The 15,790-nt window shown below is 42.8% G+C and overlaps 5 protein-coding genes and 1 long non-coding RNA gene across 6 annotated transcripts in view; 3 read left to right on the top strand and 3 right to left on the bottom strand.

The window, feature by feature from the left end:
- Positions 1 to 964, bottom strand: part of si:ch73-15b2.5 (rho guanine nucleotide exchange factor 5) — a 23,579-nt gene extending 22,615 nt beyond the window's left edge. The window contains exons 1-2 of the mRNA XM_025060163.1: positions 950 to 964; positions 575 to 579 (exon numbers count right to left, since the gene is read on the bottom strand). The gene's annotated coding sequence lies outside the window, so the exon portion shown is untranslated. The remainder of the gene's footprint in view (positions 1 to 574; positions 580 to 949) is intronic.
- tnfrsf18 (tumor necrosis factor receptor superfamily, member 18) overlaps positions 1 to 1,946 on the top strand; it is a 5,351-nt gene extending 3,405 nt beyond the window's left edge. The window contains exons 4-7 of the mRNA XM_017036673.2: positions 513 to 621; positions 684 to 754; positions 1,150 to 1,275; positions 1,411 to 1,946. Of these exons, the coding sequence (XP_016892162.1) occupies positions 513 to 621; positions 684 to 754; positions 1,150 to 1,275; positions 1,411 to 1,559 (455 nt within the window). The 3' untranslated portion in view covers positions 1,560 to 1,946. The remainder of the gene's footprint in view (positions 1 to 512; positions 622 to 683; positions 755 to 1,149; positions 1,276 to 1,410) is intronic.
- A 510-nt stretch (positions 1,947 to 2,456) lies between these two features.
- On the bottom strand, positions 2,457 to 6,217 carry LOC103385709 (uncharacterized). Its single transcript, XR_003051112.1, has 3 exons — positions 6,105 to 6,217; positions 3,704 to 3,796; positions 2,457 to 2,568 (listed from the first exon to the last, which is right to left on the bottom strand). It is a non-coding gene; the product is annotated as an uncharacterized LOC103385709 (long non-coding RNA).
- arl8ba (ADP-ribosylation factor-like 8Ba) lies at positions 2,494 to 7,322 on the top strand. Its single transcript, XM_008319673.3, has 7 exons — positions 2,494 to 2,748; positions 5,138 to 5,218; positions 5,326 to 5,399; positions 5,531 to 5,624; positions 5,754 to 5,821; positions 6,130 to 6,200; positions 6,392 to 7,322. Exons 1-7 carry the CDS (start codon positions 2,626 to 2,628, stop codon positions 6,439 to 6,441), a joined length of 561 nt encoding a protein of 186 aa, XP_008317895.1. The 5' UTR covers positions 2,494 to 2,625; the 3' UTR covers positions 6,442 to 7,322.
- A 915-nt stretch (positions 7,323 to 8,237) lies between these two features.
- edem1 (ER degradation enhancer, mannosidase alpha-like 1) lies at positions 8,238 to 14,903 on the top strand. Its single transcript, XM_008319674.3, has 12 exons — positions 8,238 to 8,870; positions 9,830 to 9,902; positions 10,020 to 10,123; positions 10,648 to 10,819; positions 10,910 to 11,093; positions 11,214 to 11,388; positions 11,484 to 11,604; positions 12,111 to 12,281; positions 12,358 to 12,431; positions 12,528 to 12,624; positions 13,160 to 13,339; positions 13,441 to 14,903. Exons 1-12 carry the CDS (start codon positions 8,404 to 8,406, stop codon positions 13,528 to 13,530), a joined length of 1,908 nt encoding a protein of 635 aa, XP_008317896.1. The 5' UTR covers positions 8,238 to 8,403; the 3' UTR covers positions 13,531 to 14,903.
- gnat1 (guanine nucleotide binding protein (G protein), alpha transducing activity polypeptide 1) overlaps positions 14,651 to 15,790 on the bottom strand; it is a 4,053-nt gene continuing 2,913 nt past the window's right edge. The window contains 1 exon segment of the mRNA XM_025060168.1: positions 14,651 to 15,788. Within this exon segment, the coding sequence (XP_024915936.1) occupies positions 15,562 to 15,788 (227 nt within the window). The 3' untranslated portion in view covers positions 14,651 to 15,561.

The raw sequence follows: 15,790 nt of genomic DNA on the forward strand, positions 1-15,790 counted from the left end.
GGGGTGGGGGGGCGTTGGGGAGGTGTTGGGGGGGCAGAATTGTGATTTCCGCTGTGTCTGCTGTCATTTTGACCTCAGCCGCAGCGTCTTTGATGTGTGGTTTTGATCTTTACACACTTTCACTTTAACTCAGGAAATTTTTGCACTTTCAAATGATGTTCTTGGCTTGTCTGACATTAACCAACAGGCGCAGGAAGAAAGGTCAAAGAGCGGGGAAAGTTTGAACAGGCACAAATTTGGACTCAAAGACTCAAACTGAGAAAACACACAAACACAGGCCTGAGTCCTCAAAATAACTCAAAAAGTTAGTTTTTGCACAACTTTCTGGCTAAATCTCCATGGCTGCGTTGATCTTTGTTTTTGGCCATGGATGTCAGATCTCTCACCACTGACATCGCCTCACCGACAGTATCAACCAATCAGGGAGAAGATCTCAGCACATGAAGAAAGACGAGATCTTTTTTTTTTTTCTTAAAGGGAAATACTTCTCAGCAGTTGTTTTGTTGTTGCAGAAGTAACCAACGGTACAGTGGTCACTCAGTACCTGTACCAGTGTGAGCCGGCCTGTCCTGACCACACCTACTACGATGACCAGGACCAAACCTGCAGACCCCGGACACAGTAAGACCCCAGAACCTGAGTGGTCCTCAGTGTGAGCAGCTCTGACCGTCTCTGGTCCACAGGTGCAGCGCACTGGGACTGGACGAACTCTTCTCAGGAAACAAAAGCCACAACTCCGTTTGTGACATACAGGGTACGTGGACACAGCTGGTCTGAGCCCAGCAGCCCCCTCTGGTGGTCAGCTGGACTTTATATGGCTGCGTCAGCTCTTTGTAAAACTGTGATGTTTTTGTGATACTATATATAAAAAAAACACTGTGACGTATTCAGTCAGGCCTATGAGACGTAAATCAAACCCCCCCCCATTAGACCATAACAATATTATCACACACTTTCTAAAACAGGACCACGAAAATAAATGGTGTTTCCATCAGCGAACCTAATGTAAATGGTTTTTTTTTTCAGAATTAACATTTAATTTCCTGAGAACTGTGATGACTGAGATCTAAACTCAGTCCCCCTTGCTCCCCCACCCCCCCCCAGGTGCGTACAGCGCACTAACCTGACGTGTGTGATTGGATGTTTCAGGACTGAAGAATGGAAACCTGGTTCCTATGATTCTTGGCCTCAGCTTCGCCGTCTTCTCCGTCTGTTTCCTCGTTCCGTTTCTCTTGGCTGTCGCTTATAGAAGGAACCTGTGGAGGCGAAAGTCAAGTGAGTGAAACTGTCCACGGAGCAACCGTGTGGTTTCTAACTGATCCTCGTATTTTACTGTGACTCCTACATTAGAAATGTCTGACTCTTATTTAAAGAACACCGTATCGACTACAGTTTGAATCGTATTCACAGATTACCTGGCCGAGTTAATGGTCCGCCACGACGTCACCAACTTCCATCTGTCGAAGGAAGAGAGCGGACACCAGCTCGTCCTGCAGGATGAAACCAAAGACGACAACAATCCTGCACAGCTGCACCTGGGAACAGACGCCGGAGTTTGAGACTAAATCAGGAAAAAGAAAAAAACACTTTCTTTTTTCCATCTGGGCTACAACGAGGACAACAGTTGACTGAGAGTCTGATGAACTCAACAGACCACGGAGTATTAACGTAACTGCCCTGGGGTTGATGGGAAAATACCCCTAAATCACATCTCAGTGCCACCCTTTGGCCTTTTAGGTGAATGTTTTTTTTAAATGCCAGTCATATGTTTATTATACACCAGGTCAGCTTTCAACTTTAGCCCAGATTCAGAACTGGGTCACAGAGCACTTCTGTTTGTCTTTGGTCAAACGGTCAGTGTTGACGTGAATATTGTCCAGGGCCTGAAACCACCAACAATATATTGTATGATTCTTGTACAGTCTAATTAAACATGTCTTATTACATACAGTGTGTTATGACATATATATTTTTTTACTACAAACTAGAGGTGAGGTCAGACGTGGGCAAACGTTTTGACTCGTGGGCCACAGTGGGTCCTAAAATTGAACAGGGGGCAGAGGGATGTGGACTAAGATAAATGACATGTAAAAGTCATGCATAAAGGCTAAAATGCTAAAATGCTTTTAGCCTTTTCTACACCATTTAATGGGGAAAGGGCAGAAATATATAGTAATAATATAATTTGGACAAGTGATAAAGTTTGGATAAGTTTGGCGGGCCGGATTAATAAGCCAAAAGGGCCACATCCGGCCCCCGGGCCATAGTTTGCCCATGCCTGGGTTAGGTGGTGTGGACCCCTCCCATTGGTGGTTCTTCTCATGTGTTTAGTGTAAAATAAACTCTTTCTTCACCTGATTCTATACGATGGTACTGTATATGATTTTAAAGATAAAAAATAAATAATTCTATATCTACACTATATCGTTTCCGAGAGGGATGATGGTTTAGGTGTATGTACCAGTCTGTGCCTGTTGGGGTCACTGTCGGGCACCGTGAGGCTGACTGATCATATGACAGCCTGGCTGCCTCCGTCCTACTTCCCTTCCCCGCTGGAAAACGCCACATCTGACAGAGAGGGAGACGCAGACAAAATCTTAGGGCAGTGCGAAGACGGACATCAAGATGTTGGCTCTAATAAACCGGCTGCTGGACTGGTTTAAGTCTCTGTTCTGGAAGGAGGAGATGGAGCTGACGCTGGTCGGTCTCCAGTACTCGGGGAAAACAACATTTGTAAACGTGATCGCCGTAAGTCTTCAGCTGCTGTTAGCCACCTTGCTATAGTAATGCTAACGCCATCAGGGCTAATAATGGGGCGCATTAGCTGCGGGTTCTGTGTCTGTGCTGGGTTTTATGGCCCCGTCGGGTCTCAGACATTACACAGTGATACTCGGTAGTGACCGCAGTATCAGTGGAGGCACACACGAGCCTGAGCCCGGGGTAAACACGTCCCACCTGGGCTAGCTGCGGTGTTGTGGGCTGGTGGGTGACTGTGTTATGGATGTCTGGAACCCAAACGCAACAAACACGTAAACACATTCACACGTAAACATTGTACGTTAGTCTGTGAACACTGTGACTTTCAGGGATTTCAACAGCTTCAGAAGAATATATATAAAAAAGATTTCTGCCATAACCAAAAATAATCTTAATTTAACTGTAAAAAAAACTTAGTTTTGACAGTGAGGTTTTCGACTTCTGACCAGACATTTCTGCTACAAATAAGTGCGGACTCGTCATTGACGACTTACAGTAACCCATTATTCTAAACCTTAACTTACAACAGTAACCAGAGGCCCTGATCACCAAGACCTGGTCTGACCAATAACTAGTGTTAATGACAAGGTCAGAGTTCATATGGATGATGGGAGCCCCCCCCCCTGGAGACACGCCGTCTTTTGTTCGTCCTGGAGCTGTGACCAGTGACTTCTCACCGTGGCTGATTCAGATGCTCATGATGATACGTTCTTTTTTTTTTTTTTTCTGGTGCGACTGAGGCCGGAACTAAAGACATTGCACTGCCTCACTTGGGCAATTTAGCATGGATGAAGTAATTACCCCCTCCCTCCCCCCCAGTTACCACACAGGGGTAACTGGAGCCTTAAACCGCACACTGTGAAAAAACAAACCCTGCTCCATTATCGGTTGTAGTTTCTGACAACACCAGCTCCACCTTTGACCAACCAGACTGAACTTCACTCACTTTGGGATACGTCTTATTATGGGATGTGTTGTTGTGAACGCTCGTGTTCCCTCTGGGTCGACATCACATCAGGGTTAATGTTGAGTTTATTTCCTGCAGAAATGAACAAAGATCAGCATCAGTGCAGAGTCACTGCATGATCACATCTTTTTACCTAAACACAGGCCTCGTCGTGACATCAATGTTTTAGTCAGAAGGTTTGGACTGAAGATGTGTTTAATGATCCTTTTATCAGGGACTACACTGTAATAGATGCTTTTTGAATGGATGAACTGGTCAGAGTTAAATGTAACATTGGACTGTAATTCTAACACTGCACGTCTGTGAAACATCTCTGACATTTATATCAAGAGTCTTTGACCTTTAGCATCAATTTGATTCAGACATTTAGGAATTTTGCCTGAAGAAAATGTCAAAGAAATCTGACTTAAAAGCATTATTATCATTAGAGCGGCCTCACCATGTGGTCCAGAACCAACCTGAGAATAGCTGTATTTAATATTTTCAGATATATTTGATGTAGTCGTAGCAGGTGATTAGAATCTCCCTTTCTATATCTATAAAATTGCTCATTTACATAAAAAACTTCCAAGCAAACTGACATTTCACACTGTAAAAACCTCAGTACATATTCTGAATTCATGGAGGGAAATTTCCTACATCTTCAGCCGTGTCAGGTATTTCCTGACATTTATGTTAAAAGTCACGCGTCTTTCAGAGTTAGCACGGAACTTGAACTGCCTCCACTTCTCTTTTCTGACGCATAGGATTCAAAAATATTTTCTCTTAGCAAACTGTTCATTTTATGTTTAATGTATTTGATTTTATTTTTATTTTTCCCTCTCATGAATATCAAAGGGAGCGCGCGGTTCCTTCTCTCTCAGTCATGAGACCAAAGCAGTCATTTTCACTTAGCTCCGTCAGGTGACTCTGTTGGGTCATGTGTTGTGAAATGTGTTGAGCAGCAGACAGTGAACGCTCAATGCTTTACACAGGAACACAAGGAGAGGGAGGGGGGAGTGTGTGTGTGTGTGTGTGTGTGTGTGTGTGTGTGTGTGTAAACAGCCACTGAGTTTTGATGTGTGAAACAGAAATGCAGTTCATTCACTAAACTGAACTGAATGTTTTTATAGGTTATTTTTTTTATTTCAGTCAAAGGTCATAACAGGTGATAAAATCTGTCAACATTTAGTTTTTTTGTCTTTATTTACAAATTGGTATATTTTATGTACTGCCCTCAGATTATTACATTTAAATCCTAATTTAGTAAGAAATAGCCTTTATAATCTACTAATGTAAAACAAAATAAAAATCCCACCTCAACATATAAACCATTCATACAGTTAACTTCAACACCTGAACTCGTTGTAGCTTCTTAACATTGAGACCTGCTGCATATCTGTCACACAGTGACCTTTGACCCTTTCTCTCCAGTCTGGACACTTCAGTGAAGACATGATTCCCACAGTTGGCTTCAACATGAGGAAGGTCACCAAAGGAAATGTCACGATCAAGGTTCATATTTTCATCACTATTATTCTGCTGCCACCACAGTAAATTAAATTTAATTAAATTAAATGACGTGAGACGTTTCTAAACGCTGCTGTTTCACCGCGGTACAGATTTGGGATATAGGAGGGCAGCCCCGGTTCAGAAGCATGTGGGAGCGCTACTGTCGAGGAGTCAATGCTATAGTGTGAGTACGAGGTTTTGGTCATTTACATAACATTCCTGACATACTGCACAACCTACATATATATATTTACACATATATATACAGTTTGTATATATATGTAAACATGCATCTTTTCTGTTTCACTTTTTCAGGTACATGGTTGATGCAGCAGATCGAGATAAGGTGGAAGCATCTAGAAATGAGCTTCATAATTTATTAGACAAACCTCAGCTGCAAGGAATTCCAGTAAGTCTGCTACCTCCAAAACCACTTTTTTTTTCTTTTTTTTTTACTGGTTCATAGTTCTTGCAGCAGCCTCGTGTGTGGGTTCTGCTACTGAATCGGTTGGAGGTTTTACATGTAATCTGTTCTCAGGTTCTGGTTCTCGGCAACAAAAGGGATCTTCCCAGTGCTTTAGATGAAAAGCAGCTCATTGAGAAAATGTAAGTACGGAAAGTTGTACAAAGAATTTTCACGTGACGTTATTACTGTGAAATGTCATTCAATGTGTTCTTGTTTCAATGTATTTGAATTGAATTATTTAGAAGTTTACTGACAAAAAAACCAAACAATTTAATCTACTTTTTTTTAGTTCTTCCAAAACTCAAAATGACGTCTTTTGTTGGCTGTTAAAACAGAATCTACTGCCATATTAGCGAAACGATTTGGCGCCCTCTACTGTCCAACTACAAAATAGATGTGGGTCTGAATCAGCATTTTACTCACATTTTTCTTCTTCTTGACTCGTTAGGAATCTGGCAGCGATTCAGGACAGAGAGATTTGCTGCTATTCTATTTCCTGCAAAGAGAAAGATAACATTGGTGAGTGGATTCTTAAAACTCTGGGTGTTCACCGTTTTTTAAACATCATTTATTTAAAACAACATTTATTTAAAACATTTATTTAAATAGTTCTGAGCTGAGAGACTTCTCCCTCCTCAGACATTTTTAAAAATGTTTGACTAGAACAGAGGTTCAGACTGGGACATTGTTCTATCTTCGTTTCATTTCAGACATCACACTCCAGTGGCTCATTCAGCACTCAAAGTCTCGGAGGAGCTGAAAAAACACCAGACTGGTTTTCCACGTTCCCGTCATGCCACGCCCTTGTTTTTCTGTGATGATGTACAGTTGTATCATCAGTCCCAGGTCACATGCTGCACTGTTCTGCACACTTCTTTTCCTCACCTGTGTCTTTTCCCACAAACCCTGACGATGCACTACTGCAATGGAATCCTGGTACAAAAATGTATGCAATACAATTGGCATTATGTATGATGTGATACTGTCATTTAACTAGTGGTGAAAAAAGAGCTTCGATTTTTTTTTTTATCCTTTACTTCGCAGGCATTACCCACATAACTATACCGTACCCAGACTGTGCTAACGCTAACCCTGGGTGTCTTTACTTTAACAGGCCTTCCTCAGACAGTGAAATAAATGTGAACACGCAGGTTTTCTCAGTTCTGTCCAGCTCTTCTCTGACGACTGTCTCTCTCTCTCTCTCTCTCTCTCTCTCTCTGAGCTTGATTGTGTTATTCACTTCCTCCAAAGTCAAAGTCTGTGTCTGTCATTTTGGGAAAACGGTTTGTGCGCCGATGCACATCAGTTGGAGCAGGTCTGTACAAATACCAAGCTACTATGATTTTTACTGATGTGAGATGTATGAATATATGACTCTATTTAAAGACTGAATGTAGTAAAAGAAAAGCTGGACGAGGTTGTGTGGTTCATGCTGGCCTCTGTTTGTAAGTTACCTGCGTGGAACAGTTGCCTTTGTGCCACCTTGATGCTAACAGGGGGCGGGGGGGCAGAATTTAAAGTGCCTTGTGCAGTGTCTCTGACCTCTGAAGCAAAAGCGGCGTGAAAGGTACGTCCACCCGGGCAGAGGGAAATACACCACTTCAATACATTCAGAAATAAAAAGGCATGCTTTTTAATTTACACCTTGTCTGTTTGGTCTTCACCTTCATGATGATGATGATGTCACACCAGTGGCTCCTGTCATGATGTTCCTCTGTGTTGTGTCCTCCTCATCTGCTCCTCATGCTGTTCCAGATACTGTCCCAGGAATTAGAGCTGAAGGAGAAGGAAAAACAAAAAGCAAACACTGATTAAAGCAAAGACACGTAACACTGACAGATTTCCAACCAGAAAAAACGTAATTCTTCTGCCACCTTCTCCACGCTTATGCACCTCAGCTTTTACACGAACATGAGAAGGTTAAAAATATAAAAAGTCGTTTGTTAAACTTTGAATATGCTCCATCATAACCCGCTGGAGAACAGATGTTTGAACTGAGTTTTTAACTACCGACAGATAAATATTCAGTGAATACAGTAAGTTAACCTGGTTCAAATCTACGCAATAAAACAAAGTACTCCGTGTACTTTTAGTAGGACAGTAGTCACCCTTGTGTTCAGGAACTGGAAGTGTTATGTTATTTTACCTAGAATCACATGTTTAGAGCCTAAAGAAATAAATAGTCATCGCCATCTGTTAATATGAAGCTGCGCAATAAGATATGACAATGAATCGAGGATTAAAAATATCTGTAGACAAGATAATAGGTTTAGTGCTACTTTAAATCAAATACAGTCATCGATTTAATGTTGAACAATAAAAATTTAAAAAATAAAATGAAAATGAAAGTGTTTGATACTTCATTATTACATGAAAACAAAAATCCAACAAACGACTGCGCTGTTGAGCTTTAACAAAGTGGTTGTGTCCGTTTTCTATTGGTGCGAAGTTAACTCCAGACACGTCATGAATGCCACGAAACGTAACGCGGTGATTGACGGCTAATAAGCCAATCGCTGCACGAGATTTCCCGTCTTCGGGTGACGTAACAGGAAGTGAGAGGGGCTGGTTTGTTGACAGGAAGAAAGCGTGAAGCGGTAGTGATTATAGGCTTCCAGGGCTTAACTATTCCGACCTGACGTATGGAGAAGGTCCCTTCTGTTCATTCGATCGTCGGAGTGTGGACCTAAATTATGCTGTGTACGACCGACCCGCGGCAAAGATGCAATGGCGGTCAATCGTAGTTGGCCTGGTCTTGCTGAGGCTTTCCCTCAGCTGTTTCGTATGGCTAGCCTTCGGACTCGGACCTAGCGTCAGCTGGGGGTTCAACTTCCCCCTGGGTTTTAATCTAGGCAAATTAGAATTGTTATTTAGGGATGGAAAAGCCCCCAGTCTGAGAAGCAGCTCTTGGTCTCGGATTCACGGACACAGGTATGAAGAGACGGAGACCATCTGTACGAGGGTGGAAGAGGAGTCGCCCAAAGGGTCTTACCTGAGCTTCTTCGACGGGAACAGGGACGAGTATGAACGGAGATACGGCTCCTTCCCCGAAACACTGAGAGTGAAAATGAAGGACATGGCTAAAGAAATGTTCTATTTCGGATACGACAACTACATGAAATACGCCTTTCCCGAGGACGAACTCAACCCCATTGACTGTGAGGGAAGGGGACCAGACGTGTCGAACCCGTAAGTTGTTGTCACGATGTGGGACGATATTGTCACTAATGGAGATAAAACGATGGATCTTTAAGTGTCGTATGTTCCCAAACACTTAAATATCACCGGATATCAACAACCGTGACCCACTGTACCGACCGTGTTGTCCTAACTGTCCGGACAACGGACTGTCGTTTGCATTCATTTTATTATCAAATCAGCAGCCGTGAAGAACTGCTGCCTTCAGGGCCGGTTCGTTAAACAGACTACAAGGAAAAAAACAACACTTAGGATCACAAAAGCTAAACACAATCACTGCCCTTCTGTCTGTAACCAATATCACTGCCTGAAGACATTTAAATAATAATAAAAACGAGCCGGTTTCAGTTACACATAACTGTCACACACACCCATTTATAATGGACACCTGTGTGACTCAGGTGTACTGTACCAGTCTTTTACCCAAAATGTTAGTTCGTTATTTTAAACTTTGTGAAACAAAAAAACAAAACAACAATTCAAGTTCACACTCATTGATACAAATGATCAATTTAGAACGAATGATTAACGTAATCCTAAATGACGCGTACAGGGAGATTAAACAGAGGCTCGAACAGATTATCTTGTGACGATGCTAACAGATGCTAATCACCATGGAACTGTGAGGTCCAAGAACATGTCAGTGAAGATGATTGATTGATTGATTGACTGTTTGTTTGAAGAAAGTTAAATGTTGTAATTAAATGAATTAAACTCTACTGTTTCCTCCTTTGTCAGAATTAGCTTCTTGGTGTCAAACATAGTTAAACTGGTTTCTCTCGTACCTAACAATTGTACACTTGGTATTTTGTCATATATTCTTTTGGTATGTTTTTTTCTCGTATCTAACAATTGTACATTTGGTATTTTGTCATATATTCTTTTGGTTTGAGAATCTCTTGGACATAACTCGTTTCAAAACTATGTCTGTTTCACTGTTTGCATTTCAGGTCAAATATTAACATCAACGATGTCTTGGGGAACTACTCTCTGACACTGATCGACACCTTAGATACTTTGTTGGTAAGTTTAACGCACTTTGGAAACACTAACATATGTTGTCTTTAAATACAAACCTCCCAAAGACCTTTTTTTTTTGTTTGTCTAAACTCTGTAAACCACGCGGTTCATTTTCTCCAGGTTCTTGGCAACGTCACAGAGTTCCACAGAGCCGTCAAGCTGGTCATAGATACGGTATCGTTTGACAAGGACTCAACGGTGCAGGTTTTCGAGGCAAACATCAGGTACAAATGTGCAAATGTTTGAGAGACCAATTTATAAAATAAAAACCACTCCATTTTTGTTCCTCTAAACTTGTTCGTCATCGTGTTGTTATTTCAAATAGAACATGTAAAATGGTCAAATGTTTCTTCAGTGTAGTTGAAATTTTCTCCCACGAATCCTGTAAAAACAACTGACTAAAGTCAGACAGAGGGCAGCGTCTCTGCATATGAATTAACCACCTTACACATTTCATAGTTGGTAAAAAAAAAAAAAGTGACAGTTTTTAATATTTTTTATTTAAATCAAAATCAAAACTGTCTCCTTGTTTTGTTTTTTTTGTTACCTGGAAATTTTAAAACCTTTTTTCCTTACTATTTTGTGTTAAATACTAAGGAAATACAAATGTTCCAATTGTTTATATTTAAGTCTTTAGTGTTGTGGTAAAAATGGTTAATAAGTGAAATGGTCTGTAAATACACAAATGATGTCATTTTGAAGAAATTCCATAGTGGTTGAATGAATTTTTTTTTTTTCTGTCCCACAGAATCCTGGGAGGCCTCATCTCAGCTCACATTCTTCTCACCGACCCTAAACACCCGTTTGGAAAAGTGGGCTTCGAAGGCTACGATAACGAGCTGCTTCACTTGGCTCACGACTTGGCCGTTCGCTTGCTGCCAGCCTTTGAAAACACCACCACCGGCATCCCTTACCCCAGGGTCAGTGACTGTGTCGTGGCTGCAGGTCGTGTGTTTTCACCCAGGTGAAGTCACATGACTTGATGCCCGTCAACTTTACCTCGAACACAGGTGAACCTGAAGACTGGCGTCCCTCCTGACAGCATCAACGAGACCTGTACTGCTGGAGCTGGATCCCTGCTGGTGGAGTTTGGGATTCTGAGCCGCTTGATTGGCGATTCCACTTTTGAGTGGGTGGCCAGACGTGCTGTCAGAGCGCTGTGGAACCTGAGGAGCAACGAAACCGGTCTGTTAGGTAGGTGTGGAGGTGTGGAGCAGCTCTGTTCTCTGTTCTCTCCAGTGTTTATTTTTGTCTCCTGTTACCTGTGTTATTATGGCAGCTACAGGTCAGCGCTAATGTGGGCTCTGTTCACAGGGAATGTAGTGAATATCCAAACGGGCCAGTGGGTTAGCAAACAGAGCGGCCTCGGAGCCGGGATGGACTCCTTCTATGAATACCTGCTGAAGTCATACCTCCTGTTTGGTGAAAAAGAGGATTACAGGATGTTTCAGTCTGCGTACGAGAGCATCCAGAACCACCTGAGGAGAGGGTGAGAGGAGAGGAGAGGGTGACACGTCACTGACACACACACACACACACACACCTTTCTGAGTTGGGTTGGTTTGATTCTCTTCACCTTCTTAGGAGAGAGTCCTGTAATGAGGGCGAGGGAGACCCTCCTCTTTATGTCAATGTGAACATGTTCAGCGGTGAAATCATGAACACGTGGATCGACTCCCTCCAGGCCTTCTTCCCTGGGCTCCAGGTGAGAACTGTGATTTACAGCAGGGGGCGCCGACCTCAGTCACTCACTGAGATGAAAACACCGTCCGTGTTGGAGTAACAGTTTTTCAGGTCTAGATCTGAGAACGCTCTCCCTGTAAATACTGAATTTGAACAGATGGATCATGAACAGTTGACCAAACCAGTAAACATTAGAATGAGTTTTTTTTTTTTTTTTTAATCACAGCCACAGGTGTGTTGAGGCCTGGTGGGCCACATCCAACCAGGAGACGGGCCAGATTAGGTCCACTGGCCTTGACTTTGACATATGTAATCTATAGTGTTATCACTAAGAACCCCCTCCCTCCTTAACAACTGTGACAGGTTATCTCACCCTCCTTCACCCCCTCCCTCACCCCCTCCCTCACCCCCTCCCTCCTTCCATCACCACCCAGGTGTTCCCTCACCTCTGCTGTGGCTGTGTGCGTGCGTGCATGTGTGTGTGTGTGTGTGTGTGTGTGTAATTACCTGCGTCACTCTTCGTCCCAGGTGCTGAACGGTGACGTAGATAACGCCATCTGCCTTCATGCCTTCTACTACGCCATCTGGAAGCGCTTCGGGGCTTTGCCGGAGCGGTACAACTGGCAGCTGCAGGCTCCTGATGTGCTCTTCTATCCCCTCAGACCAGAGCTGGTGGAGTCCACCTATCTGCTGTACCAGGTGACACCAGCGGCCACTGGTTCATCACTTCTCCTCGTCTTCTAACAACTGATTCCATCTTCTTCTCGCTCCACAGGCGACCAAAAATCCTTTCTATTTACATGTTGGTATGGACATCCTGCAGAGCCTGGAGAAAAACGCCAAAGTCAGGTATCGTGCATGCGTTTGGTTTTTTTTTGTTTTTTTACAGACCTCTGGTGTGGTTCAGCCCGGAGCTGAAGGCTGTTTGGTTTTTTTTCTTCCCAGGTGTGGGTACGCTACCCTCCACCACGTTGTTGACAAGTCCAAAGAGGATCGTATGGAGAGCTTCTTCCTCAGCGAGACCTGCAAATACCTTTATCTGGTGAGTTAGCATTAGCATGCTAAACATACAGTTGACCAGTGTCATAGTTTACTGATGCTGATATAAATATAAAGTATGTTTCAAATTTACTATTAACAACTCACATTATTTTAGAGAGAGAGAACCTTAATGTTTCTTGACTGACATAAACGTAAATACATACATTCATCTGTGTCATTAGATAAAACTAAAAAATGTCCACAATGGAATCCTGTTATTAATAAACAATAGATATAAACAATAAGTGAAAAGTAAAGAATACGTCAGAACTTCATGACACACTGATGTACAATCAGACTTCCTATAAGCTGAAATGTCAGCATTCAACACCAGAGGGCGCCAGTCAGATGTTATTGTTCTGAGCTGTGGCTCTAGTTCGTCTGATTGGTTCAACCCAGTACATTGTTGACGCAGATGACAGTAAAAATGTTATTTTTTGGGGGGGATTTTGGATGAAGTTTGGTCAAAGTTGATGTGATGAAAAGCGTTTCCTGATGAAGTGTTTGTTTTATTTCTTGTTTTTTTCCCACTGCAGCTGTTTGATGAGGACAACCCTCTGCACAAGTCCGACAACAAGTACATCTTCACCACCGAGGGCCACGTCGTGCCTGTCGACCAACGCTTCAGGGACAAACAGTGGGACGACCCCTTTCCTTGTACTGAGGGGGCACTGACCAACCCGTACACCCGCCCCGCGCCCACCAACACAAGCAACGTAAGACTGCCCCCCCCACACCCACCGACCAGCTCCACCTATGTGTCATCAGTTCTATTGCAGATTTTAAAAATAACCTAACGTAACTTCTGTACCTGCAGTGTAACAGGATCCCAGAAGAGCGGCGCTACACACTCCCGCTGAAGAGCGTCTGCATGAGACATATCGATCACATGGTGGGACTTTTCTGAGTGAGCCTTCAGTACGACCCCACAGCTGTGGGTCACGACCCCGTCCTGGTCCAGTGTTCAGGACCCAGACAGGAACCTGACACTAAAGTGAAAACCTGACTCAGCAGTTCTTCATCGTATTTTTTTTTTTTTTTTTTACTCTGGCGAAGACAAATATCTCAGTCGGTGAATCAACACTTGAGTCTGGTGACAAAGTCAAAGATAAAGTGGTTTTAGAAAGAAAAAAAAACAGTTTAAGGTTTGGCTGTTTACTGTGAGACAGTGATTGGTCATTACAGCAGCGCTGTGATTGGTTTAAGTATATAAAAGGGAACAGTGACATCTAGTGGCGTGTACCTGATTAACACGAACTCTGGCCTGTTTTCACCGGAGGAAAAGGGCTTCATAATAACACAGTCACTCATCAGACGGAGTCGAACACACCAACAGCCCGGAGCCACCGTGCTGTCGTCAGGCAGACTCTCGTCTTCCTTTTGTTTTGCACGTGATTGAAGGTGAACCATCAGCAGCATCAACAGACGACACACACTCAGCCATTCAGTTACAGCAGAACAAACGAAGAATGTGAGGGAAAAAAGTGCCTTGAACTTGTATTCGTCCCCAAAGGCTTTACAGTTTCACTTTATTTTTATTTTATTTTATTTTTTGTTGTTGTTGTTGTTGTTGCAGCCAACTATCCCAGTATTGCACAGCAGGTGTCGTTCATTCCACGTGTGTGACGTCAGACTCAGCGTCTCCTTTAACAAGCCATAGAACAAATGAATAACGTGTGTTTTCTCTACTTTATTTTTATTTTTTCTAATTATCATGTTATAACTCAGGGTTTTTGATGAACAAACAAACAAACAAACAAACTGATTTTGGTGAAGTGTGTTTGCAGCCTGTTCTGGTTGAACTGTCTGCCTTTTTATAACTGAACGACCTTGAAGACCTGAGAGTGTAGACGTCACAGACCGGACTCCAACTCACAGTCTTCCTCTCACCGAGTCTGTTTCTGTTTCCGTTTCTACTCGGGTCTAATTCATGTCTACAATTCAGAGGAGAAGAAAACGTGACGTCAGTCGACGCGTCATCACCGACTCTGCTGGAATCGTTTTACCAACGTGTGTGTGTGTGTGTGTTTTTTTTTAAAGAGTTACGTTAAAGACCGTGACAATATCAGAGCTGGTGTGAGTTTAACGTTGTTGTTGTTGTTGTTCAGTGGCGGACTGACGTCTGCTGTTTCCGGTGGTTTTTATTGACTACAGTCAGACAGAAGCGACAGTTTCTAGTTTCCAGTTCTGTTTTTGCCAAATGAGCTGCTGCCTTGAAATGAATAAACATCACAACCTTAACCCGAGGAACGAGGGAACTAATTGTTTTATAAAATAAAAACGTTAAAGATTACGAGCTGTGTTGTTGTTGTTGTTTTAGTCGTTAAAAAAAACGGACAATGTCGACGACACTTTTCTACAGAAGCTTTAATCGACTTGATGGAGATTGACAGATGTTTCTGTACAGAGTGGAGTCTGTGAGGACCGGAAGTTTAGAATCTACAGTTACAACGTCACCGACTAAGACTGTGACGTCAGTTCAAATACAACCGGCCTCAGTTACAGCGAACAGTTGTTTTTTTTCTAACTTATTTCCTACAAAAAAAAAAAAAATCTGCGTAAATGACCAGACTGCTCAGAGTCGTTTCTATCGAGTCGAATTCTTCTTCTAAGAATCCTTAACGAGGACGAAGTGCGTTTGCAGGTGGTGAGGCCATGGAAGTCCGTTCTTTGGCAGTTTGACTGGACTGTTAGCTGACAGCTACGCACAGCAGGAGATTTAAATACTTACTGACGGGTTTCCACACTTTTTTTGAGTTTTTTTTTATTATTTATGTTTTTGCGTGAGAAGGGATTTTTTTATTTTTATTAAGTGTCTCATCTTGGAGGGTTTGGAGAGCGGGACTAACCTGTGGACAGAGAGACAGTCTCAGAGTTTACAGTCAGTCCGACTGTGTACACTGTTAGTCGTACTGTACTGTACTGTGCGTCACCCACCTCAGAACAGACCGCAGTCCTTCAGGTTCTCCTTGATGATGATGTCGGTGACGGCGTCGAACACGAACTTGACGTTCTCCGTGTCTGTGGCGCACGTCATGTGGGAGTAGATTTCTTTGACATCCCGGCGCATGTTCAGGTCCAGGAACTGCACTTTGATGTAGTTCCCAGCGTCCTCGTAGGTGTTGGGCCCTTCATGGAAATATTCAAATGGAATTAGAACAGCCCCT

Source organism: Cynoglossus semilaevis, chromosome 11 (assembly GCF_000523025.1).
Source record: "Cynoglossus semilaevis isolate Cse_v1.0 chromosome 11, Cse_v1.0, whole genome shotgun sequence".
Classification (NCBI taxonomy): Eukaryota; Metazoa; Chordata; class Actinopteri; order Pleuronectiformes; family Cynoglossidae; genus Cynoglossus; species Cynoglossus semilaevis.

Excerpts from the sequence above, each read along its gene's own strand:
- arl8ba (XM_008319673.3), top strand. The coding sequence starts at position 2,626 with ATGTTGGCTCTAATAAACCGGCTGCTGGACTGGTTTAAGTCTCTGTTC. Across the intron at positions 2,749-5,137 it reads CATTTGTAAACGTGATCGCC|TCTGGACACTTCAGTGAAGA; the intron begins GTAAGTCTTCAG and ends CTTTCTCTCCAG. Across the intron at positions 6,201-6,391 it reads CAAAGAGAAAGATAACATTG|ACATCACACTCCAGTGGCTC; the intron begins GTGAGTGGATTC and ends GTTTCATTTCAG.
- edem1 (XM_008319674.3), top strand. The coding sequence starts at position 8,404 with ATGCAATGGCGGTCAATCGTAGTTGGCCTGGTCTTGCTGAGGCTTTCC. Across the intron at positions 11,094-11,213 it reads CAACGAAACCGGTCTGTTAG|GGAATGTAGTGAATATCCAA; the intron begins GTAGGTGTGGAG and ends CTCTGTTCACAG. Across the intron at positions 12,625-13,159 it reads CCTGCAAATACCTTTATCTG|CTGTTTGATGAGGACAACCC; the intron begins GTGAGTTAGCAT and ends TTCCCACTGCAG.